This window comes from Stegodyphus dumicola, chromosome 8 (assembly GCF_044657685.1).
Source record: "Stegodyphus dumicola isolate Sdum_Otavi_A_Nest chromosome 8, ASM4465768v1".
Lineage (NCBI taxonomy): Eukaryota > Metazoa > Arthropoda > Arachnida > Araneae > Eresidae > Stegodyphus > Stegodyphus dumicola.
The window spans coordinates 105,286,109-105,312,639 of record NC_140775.1 but is presented as its reverse complement, the minus strand read 5'-3'; the positions used below and the strand labels follow the sequence as shown (position 1 = coordinate 105,312,639).

Sequence of the window (26,531 nt, the reverse complement as noted above, 5' to 3'; positions counted from 1 at the left end):
TTTATTGTGAAAGAATTGGCTTACGTCACATTAGACGGTACTTCTCGAGGGGTATTTGTTTTTAAACCCCCGTTTCCATGGCAAATGCTCACCGAAAAAGAAAAACGAACCGCTGTGTGGGCGAGTGATTATTATCACGGCTTGTCGTGGTACGAAGGAGAAATTCCGTACAGTTATTTTCCATGGGTGTTAACGATGTTGACGGAACCTTTTTCCATGATTTGGGTGCGAGGAGAAATGAAACGGCGGTTTTTAGAGAAATGGTTGCAAAGATCCATTTATTGCATTTCGGGATCGACGCAAGAGATTCTCAAATACAATGGGATCGAACACATGAATTGTCCTAACCATACAAAAGGTTTTTTCCATTGCGCTCTACAAAAAGCGGTTCGGTATCATTATTATTTAAAGACACTGAGAAGAAATTCGCAAGGTCGATCCTGCACAATTCAATCTTGACAGAACTCATTAAAAAAAATACATATATCACGTTACTTCTTCAACAGCACAGATGGTTCTGAAGCGAAACTTGGAATTTTGAAATAATAGATCAGGGAGAAATCATTCTTAAAAACAAATGGTAAAGTCTCGAATCGGCTGTGAGAAAAAAAATTTCTCAGAGCTGAGATAAAAATTCTCTAATGAAAAAAAAAAAAAAAATACTTTTGGTTAATTTTTATCATGTCTTAGACATGATAAAAATTAATGACCCTCCCTTTTTGTCTGGGAAGGATGTCTCACCCTTTCTAAAAATAGACCATGACTCATCCTTTCGCTATGGCAATCATTCCATGAATGAATTACGATTTGTTTTTCAAAAGAGTGAGACAACATTCCCAGACGAAAAGGGAAGGGGGTCGTTAATTTTTATCATGTCTAAGACATGATAAAAATTAACAAAAAGTTTTTTTTTTTTTTTTTCATTAGAGAATTTTTCTCAGCTCTGAAAATTTTTTTCCAGCCGACTCGAGACTTTACCATTTACATTTACGAATAGTCTTTGGATTATTTATTTATTTTCTTTTAAAAAGAAAAATTCTGAGCTAGACCTATCTATTGGCTTAACATTCTGGTCATAGAAACAGTCTACAATCTCATTTTTTTTCGAGGCTAATGCACGGGTTCTCCAATCAAAAGGGTTACTATAAAGGGATTGGTTTGAATGCATTTATCTGCAAATGTTGTAGGATTCTGTTGTTGAGAAGAGGGTATATTATTATTATTATTATTATTATTATTATGATTGTGGCAGATTCGTTTTCTACATGGAAGTCTAATCTCCTCCGAAGACCTTTTCTGGGGATCGTCGATAGATGGTTTTTCAATAGGAATTGTTTCCCTCGGATCCTCAAGAGATAGAGGGGGGTCCTGTCTTGAGACATGGAGCGGTCTTCCTCGAGAAGTCTTGAGAAAGGGAGGGGATTTTCGGTTCCCTTATTCTTGAGGGGTCTTGACAAATTGAGAGGTCCCTCATTTTCGAGGGGTCTTGATAAATGTAGAGGTTTTTCATCTTCGAGGGGGTTTGATAAAGGAAGAGGTCCCTCCTTCTCGAGGGGTCTTGAGAAAGGGAGAGGTTTTTCATCTTCGAGGAGGTTTGACAATGGGAGAGATCTCTCCTTCTCGTGGGGTCTCTCTTCCTCAAGGGGTCTTGAGGAAGGGAGAGGTTTTTCATCCTCGACGGGTTTTGACAAACGGAGAGGAATCTGAACAGGCTTCTCCTCATCCCCATCATTATCGAGGAGGATGAGGATAGGCTTTTGGAAAGGTTTTTCTTTTTCTTCTGAACAGGCTCCTCTTGATGCTCCTGGAGAGGGATGGGGTAGTTGTTCCACCATTCTATTTTTTCTTGCTCGAGGATTTTTTCAAAAGTCGTAGCCTCTCTAAGATAAGACGAAGGAGGAGAGTCCTCGAGAAGAATATAATAGGTATTCTTCCCAGTCTTTTCGATCGAGAGAGGTTCGTGCAAACATTTGTGCAACCATTCACTAAAATGAACGAGAATCCCTTTTGTCTTCTCAAGACGATCCATAATCCTATTCATTTGCGAGACGGTTAGAAAGTGGGAGGTGTAAAAATATTTGGCTCGTTTCATTAACAAAATTTGTGCATCCAAAGGTGGAATGTCACGAGCCATCAACACGTTTTCGTCGGATAAAAATTCGTCCCGCATCTTTTGATAACTCCCCACGGTATGATAACCCGCACATTTTGAAAAATCGGAGGCTTTCAGGTAAACGACTCCTTGGATGATATAAAAGGAAAGATCAACATATTTATATTTGAAAGGAATACACGTAGTGAGCTGGGGATGCCTCCTCATGATCCACTTGGACAAAAATACGACTTTGGGGCTCTCCCCTTTTATTTATAAAGAGAAAGAGAGTGTGACCTTCCCTTCCCTCCTCCTCTCTCCCTGCTTCCTCTATCTCTGGACGTCCTTGGATTGGAAAGGGTGACTTTGAAAAAAAAAAGAAGGTCATGGTTGGATAATTTTTTGTTTATTAAATTATTACTTTTACTTCCTCATTCCCACACACATTCATTTTTTAAGAAAAGAAAAAGAGGTCATGGAGATAAGATTTCTGGGAAAGAAGAGAGAGAGAGAGAAACAAAAAAAAACAAATAAAACGGACGTCATAGAGCCTCTATGTGTGTCTGTGTTTGTCTATATATATAAAGGCGAGAGTACTGGGCGAGATCATTTCTTTTCCATTGGGAGCCATGTCGCTATTAGACGTTTTTCCAACTCAACGGATTTCGAACGGGGAGGATTTGAAGACGCTAAAGCAAATCTCCAACTTGAAAATTTTTTTAGCGTGTCATTGTGCGACATTTATTCCGCATTTACCACCTCATCAAGCGATCGTTTCTTTCAACCAAGATGTCGAATCCTCCAACCTGCTCGTTCAGAATATATACAGAAATTTATTCGAATCGCAACAAACGAAAGAGGAATCTCCCTTCTCTTGGAATCGGATGGATCGAGCTTTGACACGGCCCATTCAAACAGACCGGCGATATACGGATCCGCGTACGAGTTTTCGGTGGAAGAATATTTTTCTCACGAAACGATATTTTACGTTTGGAGTGAGAACGACGGCTGAGGACGAAGTTCATATTGTTCAGACCACAGCCGCTCCTCTCGCCTATTACGAATCATCGTCCCCCAATCTGAAGGAAAGAAGTTTTAAAGTCAGCGACAGGATGAAATATAAGAAATATATTCTAAGACCTTTTCAAAACTATGTTGTTCCCTCGAAAACGCAATATCTCATCGTCACAACCCAGAAGAGTCTCTTTCTCGTCGATCGGTGCTCGTACTCGCTTTGGAAACAATTGAAAGAGGAGATTTCTTTCCAATCGCCGATGATGTTTCAAGAAAAAGAAGAAAACCCTCCGCCACCTTTACCCATCCCTTCCTTAGATGATAAGAGGAGCTGGACCAAACCGTCATGGTCCGAAACAAAATCGACCCGGCAACGGAATGAAATTGAAGTCATCACAATTGAAGATGAGGAGGAAGGAAAAAAAATTACCTCTTAAAAAACGGTCGACTTACCGGAACCTACCTGGCGTGCAAGATCCGCTTCAGAATCCAGAAGCTTCTTCTTCTCCTTCCCCGAATTGTTCAAACAGGCAACCTCTTTCGGACTCCTCACAGACAGAACCTCTTCCAGTATCCTCTTCTTCTTCTTCTTCTCTAACCTGTCCCGACATCGTAGAGGTAGAATGTCAGACGGGTCCACAAGCTTCAAAAAGTCCCGACATCGTAGAGGTAGAATGTCAGCCGGGTCCACAAGTTCCAACGGGTCCAGAAATCATGGAGGCAGAATCACAGCCGGGTTCACAAGTTCCAACGGGTCCAGAAATTATGGAGGTAGAATTTCAGCCGGGTAAACAAGTTCCAACGGGTCCAGAAATCATGGAGGTAGAATCGCAGCCGGGTCCAGACATCCTAGATCCCTCCACTCATCCCAAAGAGACTCCAAGTGTTTCAAGACAGCCTTGTGAGGATCCAGCCCTTCCCGTATGGAATGATTATATGGACTTACAAAATTTGGTGCAACAGGAAGGAGAAGAAAATAATCATACGGATGGGTGGGTCAAAGACTGTTTAGATCATTTAACCTCGAATGAAATTGAACTGTTATGGAATTGCATTTCTGAAATCACATCGGAAATGGGATAAAAACCAAAACAAAAAAAAAAACATTTTTTTAATAACAAATTGGAGGAGGGTCATGATGTCAATTAAAAAAAATATTATATAGAGTCCAATCTTGGTGGTTCACTTCAGTTTTCCAGCATGAGGTGATCCACGTTTCCCGAAATATGGATCCCATTCCAAGAGAGATTGTGTAGAGCCTTGACTTCAGTTCTTTTTTTTCCTACCAAGAGGAGAGGGTCCCCAAAGGGCTACCCATGTCCAAAGAGAGAAAGTGTAGAGCGTTCATTTCAGTTTTTTTTCCAAGTTTAGGGGAGGGAGGTCTCAAAATGACATCCCCCCATTTTCAAAGAGAGATAGTGTAGAGCGTTCATTTTTGTTTTTTCCAAAGTTAGGGAGTTTTCAAATGGCTACCCATTTCAGAGAAAGAGAGAGAGAAAGCGTAGAGCGTCCATTTCAGTTTTCCAACATTAGAAGGTCCCAAAATACCTTCTGAATTCAAAGAGAGATCGTGTAGAGCGTTCATTTCCAGTTCTCCAAGATCAGAAGAAGAGGGTCCGCTTTTCCCAAAATGGCTTCCCAATTCAAAGAGAGAGAGAGAGAGTGAAAGGGTGTGTAGAGCGGTCATGTTCATTCTCCAAGATAGGGTCGTCAGCTTTTTCTCAAAATGTCATCTCCCCATTCAAAAAGAGATCGTGACCAATTTTTTCCAGTTTTTTCCAAGATGGGGGGGGGAGAAGAAAACCTAGGATGGAATAACACGACACACAGGGAGAAAGAGAAAAAAAACGCCATCTTGTCATTTTCTGATAGGGTACCGGTGTTCGAATACTTTTGTGACCGACTGTACAGGATTTAAGACAGGTGTTTTCTTTATTAAATGAGGCCGGTCTAAAAGTTAATGTCGAAAAGTGCAAATTTGCAGCCCCTGAATTAAAATATTTAGGTTACAAAATATCGCAAAAAGGGATCGAGACAGATGAATCAAAAATAATCGCTGTACAAAAGTATCCGACTCCAAACACGGCAAAGAAGCTCTCTTCTTTTCTAGGACTTTGTTCATATTATAGGTCCTTTATAAAAGATTTTGCGGCTATCGCTGAGCCATTGTTAAAATTAAAAAGGAAAAAGGCAAGATTCTCGTGGACGGCCGAAGCCAATAGTGCTTTCGAAAAATTAAAACAAGCATTAACGCAAGCCCCTGTGTTGAAATTTCCTGAAAAGGGTGAAAATTTAGAAATTTCAGCGGATGCTTCGGATTATGCGGTAGGAGCGGTACTTTCGCAAAATCAGCAGCCCGTGGCATTTTTTAGCCGAACTTTAAATCAAACACAAAGAAACTATTCCGCGACCGAGAGAGAGGCACTTGCAGTTCTGTTAGCAGTGCAAAAGTTCCGAGTCTATTTTGGAAAGGCGCCGATAACAGTATATTCTGATCATGCGGCGGTAACTAGATTGTACTCAGGGAAAAATTTATCCCCAAGGTTAATAAGATGGGCACTCAAGCTGCAAGAATATAATCTGGTAATCAAGCATACCCCCGGAAAGGAAAATATCGTAGCAGATGCCCTATCACGAATTAAATTAGACGAACAGGGTAATACCGTAAAAGTTGCAATGCTTACAGCGTGTACAATAAATTCCCGAGAAACTGTAATAACAGAACTGGGTAAGGATCCTGAGTTTGGAAGTATTTATGAGTATTTGAAGGATCCTGAAAATTTTAGCTACCAAGATATTGTGGCGATAAGAAATAGGGCGGCCCATTACGAACTAATAGATGGTCTATTATTTTATACAAAAACTACGAATTCCAACAACGAATTTCGACCTGTTATCCCAGCTAGTCTTAGATTAAATATCCTGCAGGAGCTCCGTGACAGCCCTTTAGCTTCTCATGCTGGTATTCGAAAAACTATCCAACGCGTACGCGAGGCAGTCTACTTTCCTGAACTGCAAAAGTTAACAAGGGCGTATGTCCAGTCCTGCCCAACATGTCAAGCCGTTAATTATATTAATTTCCGCCCGGCCGGGTTTCTAAATAGTATTAAATCCGAGTTTCCAAATGAAATAATTGGCATCGATTTATTGGGCCCTTTCCCAAAAAGTCAGTTAAATAAAAGTCGCTATCTCCTTGTTATGGTTGATCATTTTAGTAAATGGACCGAAATTGTTCCCTTAAAACGAGCCTCCGCGAAATTAGTTACTGATTCTATTTTAAATAAATATATTTTAAAATACGGGGCGCCCCTAAAAGTTATATCGGATAATGGTCCTCAATTTGTAAGTAATATATTTGAAGACATGTGCCAAAAACTGGGCATACGTCATTTAAAAATGGTCCCGTATCGGCCGCAATCAAATATAGCGGAACGGGTCAACAGAAATATAGTGAAAATTATCCGTAGTTATGTTAAAAATTTTCATAAAAGCTGGGATAACTATGTCAATGAATTTGCTTTCGCCCTTAGGACAGCAAAACATGATACAACGGGCAAAACTCCTGCTGAGTTTTTTATAGGCAGAAAGATTATAACACCGTTAGATAAATTATTTTATGTGCAACAAAGAGCCCCAGAATTTAAAATGGGTGATATAGAAAAACTAATTAAGGAAGCAAAGAAGAATACTGAAGTAGCACAAAGAAAACAAAAACTGTATTATGACTTGAAACGACGGGGAGTAACTTATAAAGTAGGGGATGAAGTTTTAAAACTTAAGCATTCACTTTCTTCAGCACCAGAAGATAAAACTGCCAAATTTTTTCCACGATTTGAAGGACCATATGTTATAGAAAAAATAACTCACGCTGTTGTAGTGTTAAAGGCCAGAAATGGTGAAACCTGTTCCGCAAATATTGATCAAATTAAGCCCTACTTCGATCGTAATAAAATGCAAATATTTTCAGATCTTTTGCAGGATCCGGCACGGCAGACACCGCAGGTACAAGTTCCAGAGGTGGGAAAACGACAAGTACAAGGGCAAGCCAATGAGAGACAGAAGCAAGTGAAAAGAAAATTGCCCCGCGGAAAAATTGAAGGTAAAAAGAAAAAGAAGCCGTTCCACCGTCCAGAAAACAGAGTTCACGAACACCCCCAGAATGAAGAAGGGAGAAGGACGACGTATGTGAAGAGGACCAGGAGAAACGACGGCAACTATAACCCGGCTTTAAAACGGAAGATCGACTCATCCGACAGAACTCTCCACAGCAAAAGTCGCCGAACTGCGGAAGGGCCATCAGTGGCGGAGGAAAAAGTACAAGAAAAATTTGAACGGCCAACAACGAGGTCCAAACAGGATCACGACAGAAGTTTCCCGGTTCCGCCAAGACCAGCTGCCTTCAAACGGCCAAGACCACAAGCAGAGGGGAAAAGGAAGGTGTTCAAGGGTGGCCGTACTGGTGAAAAACGGAAGCTTCCAGAGGAAAGCACTGAAGGGCGAGCCCGTACAAGAAGGAGGATAAACCAGGCTACGGTCTGCAGTACCTTTAAAGACTGGGCCCAGAAAAGGATGTCCGAATATTACAAAGATAAGTAAAATTTTATGTTACTTTGCAAACTTAAGTTAATCTTTCATTCTTACTGCAAGTGGCAGATTTCAAGAAGTTTTACCTCATGCGAGGTCTACCTTTATCGCCAAAAGGGCGAGAAATGAGTTGTGACCGATTTTCTTATTATGTTTTCAATTACTCGGGCGTAAAACTAAAGTTGATGTATAATAGCGTTGTGTAAACTTAAATTTTTGTAAAAAGCTATTGTATAAATTTTATTTAAAACATTTTAGCAAGAGAGAAGTTTTAGTCTGAAAGACTTTTTGAAATGTAGTATTATTTCAATGTAGAAAGAATTGGCACTTGCTTTGAAAAGAATAGAAGTTAACAATGTACTACTAATGTATGTTTTCAAATGTGTAAAATTAACGGCATGTTGATATGTTCTTATATACATGTGAACTGTTATTTCAAATGTTAAGAAATACCGTGATATGGTAAAAGTGAAAGTAATGTTAAAAATTTGTTATTCGTGTGACTGTAAAGATTAAATCATGGCGAATATGTGGTAAAGGTTGAATGATGTAGTTAGGCTCTCTGACGCTACACTTTAGAGTTAGCCACTTTTAGAATAGTACCTCAGGGTTAGAGTTGAAAGTAGGGTGTGTTAAGAGGTCTCGTTATGTTGAATTTTAACACGTTAGTGTTTTGATTGTAGGAGGAAGTGTGGCACACGTAGACAGAAACACATTCGTGTTTGGTGTTCTTTTACAACACATGTCAGAGAGCACGGGGAGAGATAATTAAAATAGTCACGAATGAAATAAGAATGTTAAGAGAAGTATATTCTATATGTTATTTGCAATGTCATTGTGTAACATTTCATTAAACTAGTTTTCCTTCCAGATCTCTGGAAGGAACCAGAATTGAATAAAGCTCCTGGTTAGATGCAGTACAGAGGAAAAAAAAAGATTGTTGTATATCCTGGGAGCTGCTATTGTAACAAATTTCTTTCTTTTAAATTTTCTAGTTTCTAACGAAGTTATGATTGTAAAAGATTGGCCTCGCGTTAGATTCTAGAGCTAAAAGTTTTCAACAAGGTCGTTTTAGACCTCAGTTTCAAACTAATTAACTCTGGCGGGAAGTATGTAAGGATCTTAAGTTTTACTAACGTTTATTTTATTTTAAATCTTTACTATCACTTCTTATTTTCTACTTCCGGCCAGAATTATAAGCGTGAAGGTTTTTATGCAAAGTTTGGCGAACGCCAAGTATTTAAGTGTGGCCTTTTTGCCAAGCGAAAGAGAGGAAGCAGTGAGTTCGAAGCAGGCCGCTTACCTTAGAAGTTACGCAGTTGCTATTTGCCTTCCAGGCCAGAGGTTTTAATCCTCTTGATAAATTAAACGTATTGTAGTGTTCACAGTCTCTGTGCTACATACGCTTCCTGTTATTATAAGGCCAATCTTACACGTGTATTATTCTAAAGTTAAATTAGAGTTTAGTTTTATTTTGATATCTTTTACGTTAGACCCCGAGTGGAGGGTCATTGTATTCCGAAGTACGGAAGTCATTGTATATAAAAAAAATAAAGGGTTTTGTATACCCTTCGTCTGTATCCTGTCTACTTACTACAATTAGTGAACATAGCTTTAGTAAGCTCTCTGTTCTTAGTCAGGTCCTTGTATGTTTCCGAAGAAGGTTAGAAGAAACATTGAACCTGATAAGATGAGGGCGATAATTCTGTGCAGTTTTGAAATTTAATGTTTCTCTTGGATACTGGACCTTTGTTGAGAGAAGGCAACGGGAAGTTGGTTAATTTATTTATTAGGATAACTAATATTTGTATTCAGGGACATTGCTTATTTTATTGTAATTTTGTTATATGTAAATACATTTTTAAAATTTTTTTATGAAGTTGTTCTGCAGAGTAAAATTCCACCCAGTTTACCCAGTTTTTAAATTTAACGTTTGGTGTTCCCTTCAGGCATTTTTCCGGTACATTTAAAAGCCAGACCAAGGCTGGCAGCGTAGCAAGATAACAAAGATTAACAAAGATAAATTACATCCTTATACTAATATTATAAATGTGAGTTTGATTGTGTGTTTGTTTGTTTGTTACGCTTTAACGTCTTAATTATGTAACCGATCATCATGAAATTTTCAAGAAATATTTTTGATATATTAGAAAAGGTTAAATGCTATAAAATGTCTTCTTTTTCTTCTTCAATGGCCAGACAGCAAAGGATGGGCCCTTGCCTTCCTCAGAATGGAATTCCAAGATCTTCTACCCCTGGCCATGGACATCCAACTGGTTATTTTTAAAATTCGTAAGTCTCTTTCCAAACAGTCGAGCCATTTAAATCTAGGTCTCCCTCTTAAAGAAAATTACAAAAGAAAGAAATTCATTAGAGAAAATTCTCCAATCAAAATTTATGTAATAAGTTATGTTAATAATGTGAATATAATTATTGTATAAACTAATTGTAAATCAGGCACAATATATGGCAATGTAAAAATTTTAGAACTATTAATAAATACTAGACAAGGGCGCACGTGGGCAGAATCGATTAACCGTAATAGTAGAGGGATGGTGCCCACGTCCTCCGTTACTATATCTATATTTTTAAGGATTTACAGAGTTCAGAGTTAGTTCTTCTTCTCCAGATATTGTTACATTTTATTCCACCAAAAATACTTCTCAAAATTATTACTACTATATCTATAGTAATCTCACTACTACTATATCTATATTTTTAAGGATTTATAGAGTTTAGAGTTAGTTCTCCAGATATTGTTGCATTTTATTCCACCAAAAATACTTCTCAATTTTTTTTTTTTTTTTTTTTTCAAAGACAGAAATGATACTTTTAGCTTTTTCTGTCATTGCCCAGGTCTCAGCAGAGTAAGTAATAAAATGTCTTCGTACGACTTTTTAATTAGCCGAGATATTAATTTAAAAAAACTACTTTTTCCCTACATTTTCACTTACTTTGTTGGGTTTTTCCCTATGAGATACATTCCGCAAGAGAGAAGAAGAGGAAGAATGACCTTGCTTGTTTGCATTAACTGTACATAAGTCACGTGATCTCTGAGTTCATCTGCATTGTTTTTCACAAAAGGTATACATAAGTCACGTGATCAATTAGGTCATCGGAATGTATCTCATTAAAGGGATTTGGCTACTCGCCAATTTATATTTTCATAAATATCTATGGAACGGCGGTTAGTTGAATTTTGAGATACTTTATCCGCTGATTTCAAAAATTCGTCAGAATCCATCGATACCATTCTCATCTTCCTACGGCTTTAATAAGCTGGGATATTAATTAAGAAATCTGAAAACGCTAATTTGAATGCGACTCAACAGCGACATTAGGGATTTTTTTCTTGTCTTCCCTTTCTTTTATAAACTGGTGATAAAAATTATAACTTTTGATCTAATTATCGAAATTTTTCGAAATTTAGAAACTTGTGTCGCTCTCTGAAGGGTAGGAACAATGGTAATGTAACTCTTTTTGTGGCTTAATTATTTCCAGCTTAATCACAGATGAAACAATACTCCGCTTGCTATTGTTAACTCTTTGTTGAAGGCGACAGAGGGGGAGAAGTTGGTATCCGGTAGACCGCTAGGTTGGCGAAAAGGTCAAAGTTCACGGATTTACACGTGAAAAATCATTTTAAAATTAATAACTTCTAATTAACTTATCGACTTGAAATTATTATCAACATTTCGATTTTTGTGATATATTTAATGTTTTATTTCGTATTTTTTTTAAATTTATTCATTCGTGTTATATATTTCTGTTATCGTTGCTTGAAAAATTGCATTTACATTTTATATTCTTTACATTTTACTGTGTGCGATAAAAAATTTTGCTTTATCATTTTAAGGCGCTCGAATGTTCTTTATTTTGAAATTTTACCGGAGTGTATTTTTAAACTTCACGTGGAATTGAAATTCATTTAAGGACATCAACGCGAGCGAAGCCGCGGGTAAAGCTAGTATGTAAAATAAAATTATAACAGCAACGTAAATGTGAAAAAGGGGCCAAGTTCGGGAGAAACGACGTCCTAAACGTCGGATTTATAACTTGGCAAGTTAATTTTTAATTAAAGTAGTCAAATTTTTTAACGTAATTAATTGACAATTAAAACTTTCCAAGTTAGAAATCCGATATCGAAGGAACTAAAAAATTATTTCTTAAATGAATTGAAGAACTCTGTGCATTCCTACAGCTATGATTAAAGGAACTGCCCGTTTTGTCATCCGTTTAGATCTTAACTCTTTTGCCGGTGATACCGACTACACTGAACGTTGTTTCTCCCGAACCTGGACCCTTTTTCACATTTATGCTGCTGTTATGATTTTATTTTACAAATGTAGTTTATCTTTATTAATCTATTAAAAATCTGTCTATTCAAATTCTACTCAATTAAAATTGTTAAGTTAAACTCAGAATGGCGCAAATTTCACTGATAAACATTTATTTACATCGAATGAAGATGTTTAGGGAAAAAAAACAGCTGTTTAAACATACAGAGCTAAAAACAATTATGTCATCTGTTACAGTTTCTGTTGCTAGATTCCTAAACTTTTATAAGTAAAGGCTCAGAAATAGCATCTCTAACAAATACCGTAATAATGCTGTATCTATAGTATCAGTAAATAAAATGAATTCCAAGTTCAGCCAAATATGAACTTAGTATTTTGAATTAGATCTCGAGATATAAATATAATGAGATTTGTACAAATTCGAATTTTACTTAACGGTAGGATTCAAGGTAAAAGGAAATGAAGTACGTATAATCGCGACGAACCGATTTATGATTAAGGAGTTTCAGATTAGATAATCGTAAATTTTAAAATGTTTAGCTGGTACGAAACAACCAGATCAAAATGCACTGGGCGCACAAGTGCTAATTTATACCTACAGTATAAATGGGATATCTTCAACTACGAAAATCATCGCTTTAATGTAAAAACAGGTAAAATGAATGCATTTTAAATACAATAGAAATTGACAACTCTAATACCGTAGTCTAATTTATAGAATATCATTGCTAGTATGTCTAAGACCAATTTTATTACTTCTGTTCTTTCTACGAATATTTTGTTATTACAACCACAGAAATAGTTCCAGAAATCTAAATGCAGCATTATGGTGTTATGTCTAATTCAGTATTTCCTTTTCAGCATACATTTGTATAGTTCATAATTATTTTATTGTTAAAACAGGTTATACAACAAAGAATATTATGATTTGAGGAGTTAGAGCAGGGAGAATCATCGTATTATTCAAAAATTTGCGGGTCAAGTTTCGAAGTTTTAATTACAGAAACTTCTATTATGTTTAATTTTATTTGTGCATTTCCGCAGCTAATCCTGTAGATTTATGAAATATTGAGCTGATTCTTATTGTTTTAACACCTACAATAATCTTTGTTGATGTGTTACTTTAACTCAAAGAATATTCTTATTCTTATTTTATTTCATCAACAGATAAAATGCATTAAATGAAAGAAAAAGAAAATAATAAATCTTGCCCAGAACTACATGATACCGTTTATTGCATTTCTAATGTCTAGATTATAGTATATCGTCAGTAAACTAAATCAAAGTAAACAATAGCATGATAAATGATAAAATTGGTATTTCACTTGGTTTTGTTTCATTATTTTCTTGCAGCATTACTATCTTATTATTTAACTTTACATAAAGCTAAATTGAAAAAAAGTTTAAAGTTAGGCAGAAAAGCAACCTAGTTTTAACTAAAATTTGGACTGAATTTCAAGAGCGATGAGACGATATTTCTTATCTTCAGGCGCAAGAACATTTTTTGCAAAATGCGAGGAGTGTTGACGGTTTCTATACCGATAATTTTGCAAGTAGTTTAATTTACAGTTATATTTTTCTGCATGTGAACTCAAAGGGATCTTAAGCTCATCCGTCACATTTTGGACTTAATTTTAAAAATATTTGAGGTAGGTCCTTAAATAATTTAAAATGTGTACTTTCATGCTAAAATATTTGTTTGGAACATTAAAGTATGCTGCCTGTTCCTCTTGCCCACTTGTCATCCTGATGAACAATTCGAATTTAGAAGAATATTTTCTCACACGTAGGCAACTTCTATTCATAATTAAATATCCGACTGCAGTTTTGTATGTTATCACGAAAAGACAATTATTTTTATAATAGACGCTGTTAAAGTACGACCCCACCTAGCATATAAGTTTGATTGGCAGCCAGGTACGAGTATTAACGCAACCACTGTAATAGACAAAGACGGATTAACCTGTTTTAGGACCCTAGACATTTTTTATTGCCGGACCCCTACACCAGAAGTGTTATGCAATTTCTATGAGAATTTTCTAACGGAATAATAAATGATAGGTATATTATAATAAATAACAAAAATAGTTTTAAAAAAATTTTAAAACAGTTTCCATTGTTAGAATACTTATAAACATGCGTTTGGTTACGTATCAATACAACCAATAGAATTGGAACTTTTTGTTTGTATGTCATAAATTAAGAAAACGAAATTTATTCTCTTAAATGCCAAAACCATAGTTTTGAAAAAATAATTTTAAAATTAATTGAAAAGTCCTTTTTTCTGGCTTTCAATACTACAAATTTATGAATTATTTTTTCGTAATTAATATTCTCCAACGCAGTTTGTTCTACGTATAGTAAAGCTAAAAAGGTTAATTTTGTTTGACTTGATGAATTCCGTAAATAATTTTTACGCGTTTTAACACCGAAAACGATCTTTCACCAGATGCATTCGATACGCCCAAAGTTACAGATATGCGTAATATGATTTCCATATTTGGAAATGTCGATAAAATTTTTGTAGTTTATAAACCGTAGCATGTCAGATGGCAACGCGTAGCCTCAGAACGTTGAAATTTTGTATATAGGACAGCTATAGGATGTAGTTGTGCACTTCCCTTTTTAATGGCAATCGGGGGCACCAAAAGTATGTAAATATATATATATATACATATACCCACTCTGTTACTCAGCTCCGTGAGCTCATTTTTTTATTCTTATATGATGGTAAATTATACATTTTTTTTTTTTTTGCTTTAGAAATGATTGAATTATGTTGTTCTCATCATCCGGTTAAGGTTTTTATGCCTTTAGTTAACCTGCATGCACTATTTGTAGAACTATCAAAAGTTTAAAAGTTGTTTAAGTGCGGCTAAGCCTAAATTTAATACCATAGCAGCCATATTTGTTTAAATTTAAAACTTATATACTTTGCAGAATATTCGATTTGTTGCTAGTCTAAAGAAACTAAGCTTCGCAACAACAACTGTTTCTTTTTTTATTTGTCTAATTTCTTTCATACATCATTCCAGATTTGTTGTAGTATTTGAATAGAACATGTGGCAATATTAGATAATTCTTCAGGTGATATAATTTTGAACTATAAAATGAATCAGATGTAACGCTGTTAAGTGAACCTAGCGTCAAAGTGTTGCTATGGTAAATAAATATAGTGGATTTTAAAGAATGCATTTATTCTATTGTGGTTTTTGCGCTATCGACGAAGTAGATTTAATTCAATAGAATAATTCAAAAGTCAAACAACAATTTTGTGTTACAAAATTGTAGATAAACTCTATAAAGAGAATTTTTAATCTACTTTTCCCTCTATATTGCAGAATAAATTATTTTACTCTTTTAGTTTGTAAGGTATATTTTAATTTTATGACAGGTGTTTTAAATTTATGCTTCTCTCCAATCCTTCCTAGCTTCAGCTTACAACTCCCTATACTAGAATGAGTTTTTAGAATCGCGTTACATGCAAATGAGAAGTAGAATAGTATTTAAGTCCAGTTCCACTGACTTCGACAGGGAGAGTTAGAATTCCTGAATAGTGCGCGGTTGCCTTTGGATTACGTCTCTGTAACTGTTATAACGCTCAGTCGTATTACGTGCCTTTTGATAGCTTCGCTGGCCAATATTACGGGCCAACTGCTAGTTTAAAAATGTGTTAGCTTCGGTTAAATCTCTTTAGTTAGTCATTAGTTAGATCTTATTTCTTACGTTTTAAGCCGAAGTGGCGGCTTTGCTTTACGCTCTGAGAAAGGGGGCGAATGTTTCTATTACTGGACTTTAGCGATTATTCGCTTAGCAGTTCACTATGTTCCTCGCCATTACATTTAACAAAATAAAAGTGAGGAAATCTATAAGTTCATTAATTATTATACGAGTTTTAAATAAAAGCTTATTTTAAAAAATGTTTTTTTAACCATATTTTATCCAGTTCTGCTTTCTTGTAATGCTGAATTTTGTCGTCTCTTCCACTGCTATTCTCTATGCTCAAATTATTTAATGCTGCTCGAACTGTTGTATCGTCTGCTACAGCTTGAAACTACAGCTCCACCGTGATCATGGTTATCATCTTCGTTATAATTCAATCTGTCTTGTCTCGCACAATGTCCTTCAGAACCATCAAGAACATTACGTTTCCTTAAAGCTACTATTATTGCTTCATCAGTCAGAGTTCATGAACCCAAAATCCACAAAGAAATCAAGTAATAAGACGACAGCAAATACGAGATGAACAAGTCTATTTTAAAATTTAGGAGAACTTGAGTTCTGAACATCTTAAGGGAGTTCGTGATACTTAAAAACTTGAATATTTACGACTGTACATTCGATTACTTAAATACTTAAAAAATGTTTTTCAGAACCTGTGCAGCAAAAGATTCTGAAAATTATAGTGGATTGTATAGACGTCCAGAAGGTATAGTATACTGCAATATCGAAGGGCCCGGGTTCGCATCCCAGAGAAGGCATGGCTGTAACTGTCCGTCCCTTCATAGGAGGTAACGGTGGCTTTCTTATTAGGTGCTTCCACAAAAAGTAGCCACCACTTTCGGCCTTACTAGTGGCTGAGCCTAAGTCCGCTAAGCGCCGCCAACGGAAAAAAAATAGTGGATTATATTAAGGACTGTATGCAGATCTCGATTTTTAGTTCTTCACAATAGTGTGACTGTATAAATCTTGTCATTTGATCATAATTTCAGGTATGAAATCTTCGAAAATTACTATGTCCTCTGCATTTGTCTCACCCTCAAGAACAAGTCAATGGACTTTGAAGTGCCAAATGCATATTTATTTTATATTTCTATTTCCTAACGTTCATTTTCCCATTATCTGCTTTATTTTGCATACCTGGACATTATCTTAATTTTATGATGTGTGTATCAAGAAGTATGGACTTCTTTACTGCCTCTTAATCTCCTGGTTCACCATGCAGGAGAGTTACTTTAGATTTTTAAATGACAATAACTAAACGACTGTCTCTCAGAAAGACGAATAAGAGAAAGATTTACCTAAAAGCGTTAGATTCAATAACGCGCAAATATCAAAGCTTTAAATTCGTGTGTACCTGCAATTATCATGTGTTCACTCTTAATAAAGGAGAGGCTGATGCATCCGAAATCTCAAAACCAGTCATGGTACTAATACACATATTCTATTATATATCCAAACTCTATATTATTTTGAAAAACAATTTTTTAATTAATAATTCTGAAATTAACTTTTTTTCTAGCAAAGCACCGCGTTGATGATGGAGCCCCATTGACGTACCTTCACTTATACATTCGGCCGAAGAAACTTCAGGTTAGTTTATAAGTAATCTGTCCCATATTAAAGATTAAACAGTACGAGGTCTCATGTACGTGACTTTCAGAAAAGTTGTTTGCATTTACATTAGGTAAATATGCATTATTAAAATATAGGTACTGTAAAACCCTTGCTGAGCTCTGGAATTACGTTATTAATGTACTGCACCCCAGTGCAAAATCACCTTCTACAAAGTTTACTTTGTAAAAAGGTGTCAGATATAATTGAAGTTAAGAAATTATGTATAATTTAAATAAACCCAAAGAAAGGCTGATTGGGACCGCTGGCCCCGTCCTCTCCAGACACGGACATGCTGGTCATCTGCTTCAAGAGTGAAACGGGATTCATCGCTGAACAGTATTAGATGCCAGCCTGATGGCAGCCATGATGATCGGCTGCGACACCACTCCAGATGACTCCGCCGATGTTGGTGGGGTCAGAGGCAAACGTCTTAAAGGCCTCTGTAAGCGTAACCCCACCTCAGACAAACGCCGTGAGATGATGGACGCAAGGCCACCTCCCATCAAGATGGTCTTGGTGGACGGTATCACGGGAGGTATAGACGTGACTGTAGTACGTTAAATAGTCGACAATGATACCGTTGGGACGGTTCGAGCCTGGCAAACAATCATCCTATCTTGCCTCGCATTTTGTGCTCCTTGGCCTTCCAGAGCCTTCATTTCGTCGGCAATTTCCTTGTAGCAACCATTGCTGCCAATATCTTTGCACAGGAGTGTCTGTACGCTGCAGATGGCAGTCTAGCTTGATATGACCACTCAGCTTCACGCAACCGTACAATGCGACCACGTTCGAAGTCGTTTAGTTGTCTGTATGGTCTTCGATATCGTTGTAATGGCATCTTTAGTTGCTTCTTTACGGAATTACAATGGCAGCAACGATAAATTTTCCGCCTCTGATTTTGGTTTTATACTTTGCGAATTGCGCACTATAAATGGGCTCTATGATTGCAATTCCTGTTCATTTGCTTTGAAACTTTGATCATTTGCATGTTCGATCAAGATGTTTTTGCATACTAAATTTCGTCACGATCGCAAAAGCCCGTCTTGCTGCTTCGAATTTTTTGCAAAAGAGTGTATTTGTTAGAAAGGTCGAAGTAAGACTGACCGAATCGAAGAACTCACTTATCCGACAACTTATTTACTCAGCAGCAGTTTTCAGATACCACGGTTGCTCAATTCTATGAATTCTCGATAGCAGGATAACTCAATACCGGCGCTGCGCTATATTACGATCACATGTTGTTAATCAACTATACGAAACTGATACTAGTGATGGTAATAAAGTAATAAATTATTTGTTTTAATTTATGACGGTTAATGAATCTTCTTTTGCAGAAATTGATTTTATCTCTCCAACATGTCTTCGAACATGTTATAAAAGTCGATATATATATATATGATTAAGAAAAAGGATACAGCACAGTAAGCACGGAAATAGATAAATAGTAGATTAAATATTATATAAGGGATTTAAAAAGTAAGTTACACTTGATTATTGAAAGTGGAAAAAAAAAGAAACCATTGAGCTGTGCTCTGCTGTACAATACGTCAAGGATATGTTACGGTGAAGCACCGAAATCTGGAGAATGTCGACTTTCACCGGTGATCGAATGTCAACATTCACTCTTGGTGTATGTCCGAATAGTCTCTTGGTGTATGTCCGAAATATTTTCCAAATACTCTTATTTCTGACTTACACCGGTCAATGTCAACATTCACCATGTACTAATGGTGAATGTTGAACATATAACAATATTATATTTTCTTCTCCGTAATTCAGTCGCGAATAAACGCACTTGAGACTTGAAATAAGAACTTAAGAACATGAGAACCTAAAACACACAATACATTCAAAATGAGAAAGGAAAATAATAGAAGTTAAAAACTTACTTAATTATACAGTACGTTCTAAATGAGAAAATAAAATAACAGTAATAAAAAACTTACTAAATTAATGTGATTCAAACCTTATTTATTGCAACAACTTAAACTATTATGGCACTTTATGACCTATCTTTTCGACTTTCACCAGAGCATTTCTGTGATTGTCGACATACACCGGTGAGGGTCCGAAAAAACAAGAATGTAGTGAAATATTCGGTCTTTCACCGACGTATTTGGTGAATGTTGATATTCTCCGGTGAAAGTCGACATTCTCCAATTTCGGTCTTTCACGGTAACAGATACATCACAGGTCTGTGGGCAAGAAATTTCAGTCTGTTCAGTAACAGTTGTCTGAACGTTAAACTAGTTGTTCAGTTCCCTGCCGATATAAATTTACTTCTCCTACAGAACAACTATTTGGAAGTACTCTTCCTGGGAAATTGTTGTATATTGACATTAACATTTCTGCAGTTTCGGAGTCACACTGAAACTGCTGTGAATTACTTCATCAGTCTATAGGATAATATCATCTGTAATTAACTTTAATGGCCTTCCTCGTCTATCCATTAATATGCTATTCACCATTATTTATAGAACGTTAGAGGATTTATTTATGTTTTCCAATTTACCCCATTGAAGTATTCTTTCGTTCAAATAACATTATATAATAAGATAAACTTATTTCAAGTTTGAAAAAAAAATCCATTGGTTTTTCTAAATATTTAACAATAAAGAAAATCCTATATACCAATCATTGTGAAACTTAAATTATTTATCGCAAATAAATTTGAATTCAATTAGATATTATCTAAGAAGTGTTGAATATAGTTATTTTTTTTTACTGTTGACAATTTAAAGCCAATAAAGTTTTATAAGCAAAAATATTTAGAAAATTTTATATGCTCTTATAATCTTTGTAAATACTTGAAAGACGTCTTTTATGGAAAAAAATTTTGTTTATGTCCGATAACCGAGCTTTTTGGGGAAAAGCAAAAATCTATGCTTTCATTCTAATTAATTCAATCTCAAATAATTAAAGAATTTTTTTAATTTATTTATTTTTATATTTTTGAAGCACTTATCGGATTTTTAACTCAAGCGTTGTGCTGAAATATCATTTTTTGGCATCGACCGTGAATAATTCTGAATTGTTCTGTGAAAATCTACTCATATCAGCATTATTAAAAACTTGAGTAAATATTTCATGTCAATGAATAAGTTTGAAAGCAATTTATTATTTAACAGGCTCACTATAAACTATTATTTAGAAGAAATTATACTTTTAGCTGGAACTAGAGCGTCTAAGCACAATCCACCGTAATAATAAATGCCTTTTGGAGAGGCTGGCAAAAATTCAGAAGGAAGGGGCTTGGGTTGATAACAAGAATTATCATGAAATCAAGAGGTATGTAGTATGCATCAAATTTATTCTTCCCTCCTCCTGTTTTTTTTCTTTTGTGTGTATGTGTTTTCATATAGTAATAATAAAAACTTCTTGTTATTTATATTACCGTATTGTTGCGTGCGTACGGGTTCGTTATGAAATGAATGCACAAGTCCGATGAAAAAAAATGAACAAAAATTTATTATTATCACAACAAAAATGCTTAAATTTTCTCAAATTATCACGCAGTATTACAATATCTCACAGTAGTTTTCTTTTAACTACTCAAATGTCCAATAGAACGTAATTCAAAACAGCTAAAGAACGCTAATCCACGAATTCGCTACAATCAACAAAAGTAGTTTTTTTAAACAACAACAAACTAAGCAACTACTACAAACTGCGATGTTTTCCTCCTTTTATAAGATTTTAAAATCACGCGCTAGAATTTTCCAGTACTTTCTCGAAATCAAAAAGAGATATTTATTTATTTAATGCACGCGCTCTTGTATTTTCAATTTTCCGGCTTAGCTTTCTTTTAATATTCGTCACGCGCTGCACTGCGCGAGAAATAAAACCAATTAATTTATAATTGAACTAATATTAGCTTTTTAAATACCAAATTCGTAACACTGCCCCCTTCCCAAGGACTGCACGTCCCGGGCAGTACAATCCCTGGACAGGAAGCTAAATTTACAACTGTGGCATAAATGCAACTGAGGCATAAACATTACATTACAATATCAAACAATATAAACAATAAATGCAATAACTAACTTGAACAAATCAAATGCTATCAAATACTAAATACAAAACAAATACTAAATACAAATCAAATACTAAATACAAATCAAATACTAAATACAAATCAAATACTAAATACAAATCAAATACTAAATGCAAATCAAATACTAAATACAAATCAAATACTAAATGCAAATCAAATACTAAATACAAATCAAATCAAATACACATTTATAAACAAAAAGGACCATGGTCTTATACTATTTACAATTATTTACATTATGTACTATGGCCATAGTAATGTGCTAACCTGTCGTAATGAACGACTTTAGGTTTAGTGTTCGAAGACTTACGAATCCGAACCACGACGTCATTCAGCCTGTTTAGGACTGTGTACGGGCCATCCCAAGGTGACTGTAATTTCGGACAAAGTCCTTTCCGTCGAGTCGGATTCCACAGCCACACCTTGTCTCCTTCGTGGAATTGATGTTCAGTAGCTCTTGTGTCGTATCGGGTCTTCATCTTCTCCGTCGCCAAGTTGACTCGCTCTCGTGCAAAGTTGTGCATCACTTCAAACCGGGCTGGAGATCTTGAATATATTCCTCAGACGATGAAGGAGCATCCGGAGGGCGGCCCAACAATAGATCACAAGGCAGACGAAGGTCACGACCGAAGAGCATTTGTGATGGAGAATAGCCGGTACGTCGTGGACAGCACTGCGATAAGCCAGTAAAAAGAGTGGTAATTTCTTGTCCCAGTCCTGTTGGTTTCTGGAAACCACTAATGAGAGGTTATTAAGGATGGTTCGATTGAACCTCTCTACCATGCCGTCCGACTGGGGTTGCAATGGCGTCGTTTGAGTTTTGTCAATGCCGAGTAGTTTGCACAGTTCTTTGATCACTGCCGAGGTAAAATTCCTTCCCTGATCGGAATGTAACTGAAGAGGCACTCCGAACCTGGAAATCCAGTGCTGTATCATTACCTCAGCTACTGTGACAGCCTCTTGATCAGGAACAGGGTACGCTTCAGGCCACTTGGTGAAGTAATCAATGACAACGAGTATGTATTTGTTGCCATCAGCAGTTCGTGGCAGAGGTCCTAAGATGTCAAAGGCGATACGTTCAAAAGGCGCCCCTACGTTGTAACGTTGCAGCTTGCCTCGGCTGCGTCTCTTCGGTCCTTTCCGACCTGCACAGGCATCGCAGGATCGGCACCACTTTTGCACGTCATCCTTTGCATTATTCCAGTAAAAGCGCTCACGAACTCTCTGTAAGGTCTTCATTATTCCAAAGTGACCTCCCGTAGGGCTGTTATGTAGTTCTTTAAGGACATCAGGAATGCGGGATCTTGGAAGTATCAGCTGCCATCGGAACGTCTTCCCATCATCCGATTCAAATTTCCGGTATAAGACGCCGTTCCGAATGTGAAGTGAATCCCAGAGTGCCCAATACTGTTTGGTTGTAGGACTACAGATAGAAATGTCCTGCCAGGTAGGTTTTCTGGTTGATGACTCCATTAAATCAATTATCGGTTTAATGTCGCGGTCTTCCAGCTGGTCTTTCCTGACTTCATCATCACTCCACGGTTCTCGATCAGCCGATGCTGATGTTGTAATTTGTCTTGCGACCGGAGTCAGCAGCTCGTATTTCGCTTCCACCCTGGAACAATATCGGCAGCTTTCTTGGCAAGATCTTCTAGACAGGGCGTCGGCGTTTCCGTGTGATGATCCCTTACGATGACGGATAGTGATGTCATATTCTTGGAGTCTCTGTATCCACCTGGCTATTTGACCCTCAGGATTCTTGAAATTTAAAAGCCAGGTCAATGATGCATGATCGGTGCGGAGCAGGAATTTTCTGCCATATAGATAGTGATGGAACTATTCTACGGCTTTGACTATGGCGAGCAACTCTTTCCTGGTGACACAATAATTCCTCTCCGGTTTAGACAGGCACTTGCTCCAGTAGGCCACTACACGTTCTTGGCCGTCTATTTCTTGGGACAAAACAGCACCGACACTTTCATTGCTCGCGTCGGTGTCAAGAATAAATGGTCGGTCGAGCTGAGGATACGTCAGGATTGGAGCAGATGTTAAAGCCTCCTTTAAGTTGTTAAATGCATCCTCGCATTCTTTTGTCCACAAGAATTTTTGCTTGCTCTCTGTCAGCTTGTGAAGGGGTCTTGCGATGGAAGAAAAGTCCTTCACGAATCTCCTATAGTAGGTGCAAAGCCCTAGGAAGCTTCTCAGCTGATGGACATTTTCAGGACGTTTCCAGGATTTAACCGCTGATACCTTTTCAGGATCCGTGCGCACACCTTCTGCAGAGATGACATGTCCCAGGTAAGTCACTTCCTTTCGGAACAATTTGCATTTAGCGGGACTCAGCTTCAGATTGGCTTCTTTCAGTTTCTGAAGCACCTTCCTAAGATTTTCTAAATGTTCTTCAAAACTCTTTCCGACGATGATGATGTCGTCCAGGTATATCAGGCAGGCTTCGTAGGAAAGACCTTTCAAAACAGTCTCCATAAGACGTTCGAATGTTGCCGGCGCATTACACAGTCCAAACGGCATCATCTTGAATTGCCAAAGCCCTTGTCCCGTAGTAAATGCCGTCTTTTCTCGGTCTTCAGGCTGTATTTCTACCTGCCAATACCCACTCTTTAAATCAAGTGTTGAGAACCACTTGCTTCCAGAAAGAGTGTCTAGAATGTCGTCAATTCTAGGAAGAGGGTACAGAAAGAGGCGCAGCTCCCCATCCACCTAATCGATTTGATTTTATGACTTTTCCAGGGGGGCGCCAAGTTAAAAACCACATAATAAAATACGCCCATTAGGATATAACCTTAATGGACCTTAACGGCACAATAATAATTAAAATAAATACAATAGTTAGAAACTAACCAAACAAAAGGACAAAACACAAGACACAGACCATGCTCTATCATAAAATCACTAAACACATGTTAAATCAAAATTCCGACATTAACACGATTATTATTAATAAAATTCATTAATTCCCTAGCAAATTCAAATTCAGTGTTTTTTCCAGTAAATGTATTAATATGTCCAAACTTTTGTCTTATATCATAAGTTAAATCACATTCATTTACAAAATGTTTAACTGAACCCGTAACTCCACAATTATAACATAACTCATTTTCTTGTAGACCGAATCTCTTTAGGTACTCCGGGAAGCGTCCATGTCCTGTGATAATTTGATTAAGATCCAGGCAGCATGAAATACATTTATTATATGTAGGGATCAAACTATAACTGTAATCCTTTTTTCTATCAGACTCATTCCAATCCTTTTTCCACATATCAATATAAAATTGTTTTATTTTATTTACAAGAATTCTTCTAGATGGTTGGACAATGGAACACTCCCCGGATTCGCCCATAACTGCCTCCTTGGCCAACACATCGGCCCTTTCGTTACCCAAAATCCCAACATGGGACTTAACCCATTTAAATTTCACAACATGAATTTTGGTGATTTCTTCATAGAGACATTTAATATCAACAACTAATGAGTTTTTACATTCGTAATTTTTTAAGGCCTGGAGACCAGACAGACAATCACTATAAATTGATATTTTATAATGTATAAATAAGTTATCCCTTATCCATCTCAAAGCATAAAAAATAGCTGCCAATTCTGCCTGGAACACTGAATTAAAATTTTCCAATTTAATTTTATCATTGTAAATTTCAGTACCATAATAATATACAACATAAGAAAAACCTATCTTACCATCGATTCCAGAACCATCTGTAAAAATGTCAATTTCACCAAATTCAACAAAATGAAATTCATAATCAATAATAACTCTTTTAGCAGGGTGTATACAATAAGGATCCAAGTTATAAAAAGCAGTACAACAAGCAAAAAATTCCTCATAATGAATAAAATCAATCTTATTAGTAGATAATAAAAATTTATCGTAATAATACCTATAAAATATAGAAAGAGGCGGTGTGCCGGCCAAGATGCAGAGAATTTCAGATGGAGTAGTTTTGAAACACCTAGTCAGTGACAGAAGCCAGGGCCGCTGAATTGTTATTAACTTATTCCTTATTCTTTGGAGTTCCGCCGCCCTAGAGCCCCAACTACCTATTCCATACATTATTATAGGTATGATAACAGCATTATAAATCATTCTGAGTATATTTCTTTTAGTAATCAATACTTTTTTGGAAAATTTCTTTTATAAAATAATAAAATTGCATCAGATTTCTTCTGAATTTCTTTAAAATGAAGTTCGAAATTTAATTTATCATCTATAATTACACCCAAATATTTCATGTGATCTACTCTTTTCAACAGGGTACCATAAAATCTTAGCCTGGGTGGTCTAGTATTTTTGCCGGCCCTAGGGAAAAACATATATGAAGTCTTTCGCAAATTAAAAATCAACTTCTCATCCTCGGCCCAGTTCTTTAGAATATCACTCAGCAGTTGAAAACGCTGTTCTAATTTTTCTAAAGATAGATCATATATTACATATAAAATATCGTCTGCATAGCAGATCACATTTACGTATTCAGGAAGAGAAACATTTAATAACTTAAAAATAACGGCGCTCCAGAGCAGCGGAGCACTAGGCGAGCCCTGAGGGCATCCTTTATACACATTTTTAAAAATTTTAAAATCAGCATCATAAGAAAATACAACCTTTCTGTTATTAAAATAATTACACAAAATTGCAAAAATATTTTTAGGTATTTTAAAATTCTCAAGGGTGGAGAGCAATGAATTCCATATAACAGAATCAAAAGCCTTTGAAACGTCGAAAGAAACAATTATCACATGAAAATCTTTCTTCTTTTGAACTATAGTGTTTGTTAAATCATAAAGTGCATCATTTGTTGACCTTCCCGAAACAAAACCGAACTGTCTATTTGAAATAAAATTATTCTCCAAGAAAAAATGATATAACCTATTGGTAAGCAATTTGTCCAGAACTTTTCCAAAGAATTTCAATAAACAAATAGGTCTAACTGCCTGGTCACCCTTTGGAATGAATATTACTCTTGAGATCTTCCACACTCCCGGAAAAATCGACAAACTAAAACATTTATTATAAAGTAGAATGAAAAATTTCTCAAAATTTTTAAATAAACATTTAACCATAACAGCATGTATACAGTCAATTCCAGGAGCACTTTTATTTCTCAATTTTCCCACAACATA

The 26,531-nt window shown here is 36.2% G+C and overlaps 1 protein-coding gene across 1 annotated transcript in view; it reads left to right on the top strand.

The window, feature by feature from the left end:
- Positions 1-12,431: 12,431 nt before the first annotated feature.
- LOC118200619 (uncharacterized) overlaps positions 12,432-26,531 on the top strand; it is a 34,895-nt gene continuing 20,795 nt past the window's right edge. Inside the window, exons 1-3 of the mRNA XM_085822959.1 lie at positions 12,432-12,641; positions 17,231-17,301; positions 20,495-20,613. Coding sequence (XP_085679085.1) covers positions 12,521-12,641; positions 17,231-17,301; positions 20,495-20,613 — 311 coding nt within the window. The 5' untranslated portion in view covers positions 12,432-12,520. The remainder of the gene's footprint in view (positions 12,642-17,230; positions 17,302-20,494; positions 20,614-26,531) is intronic.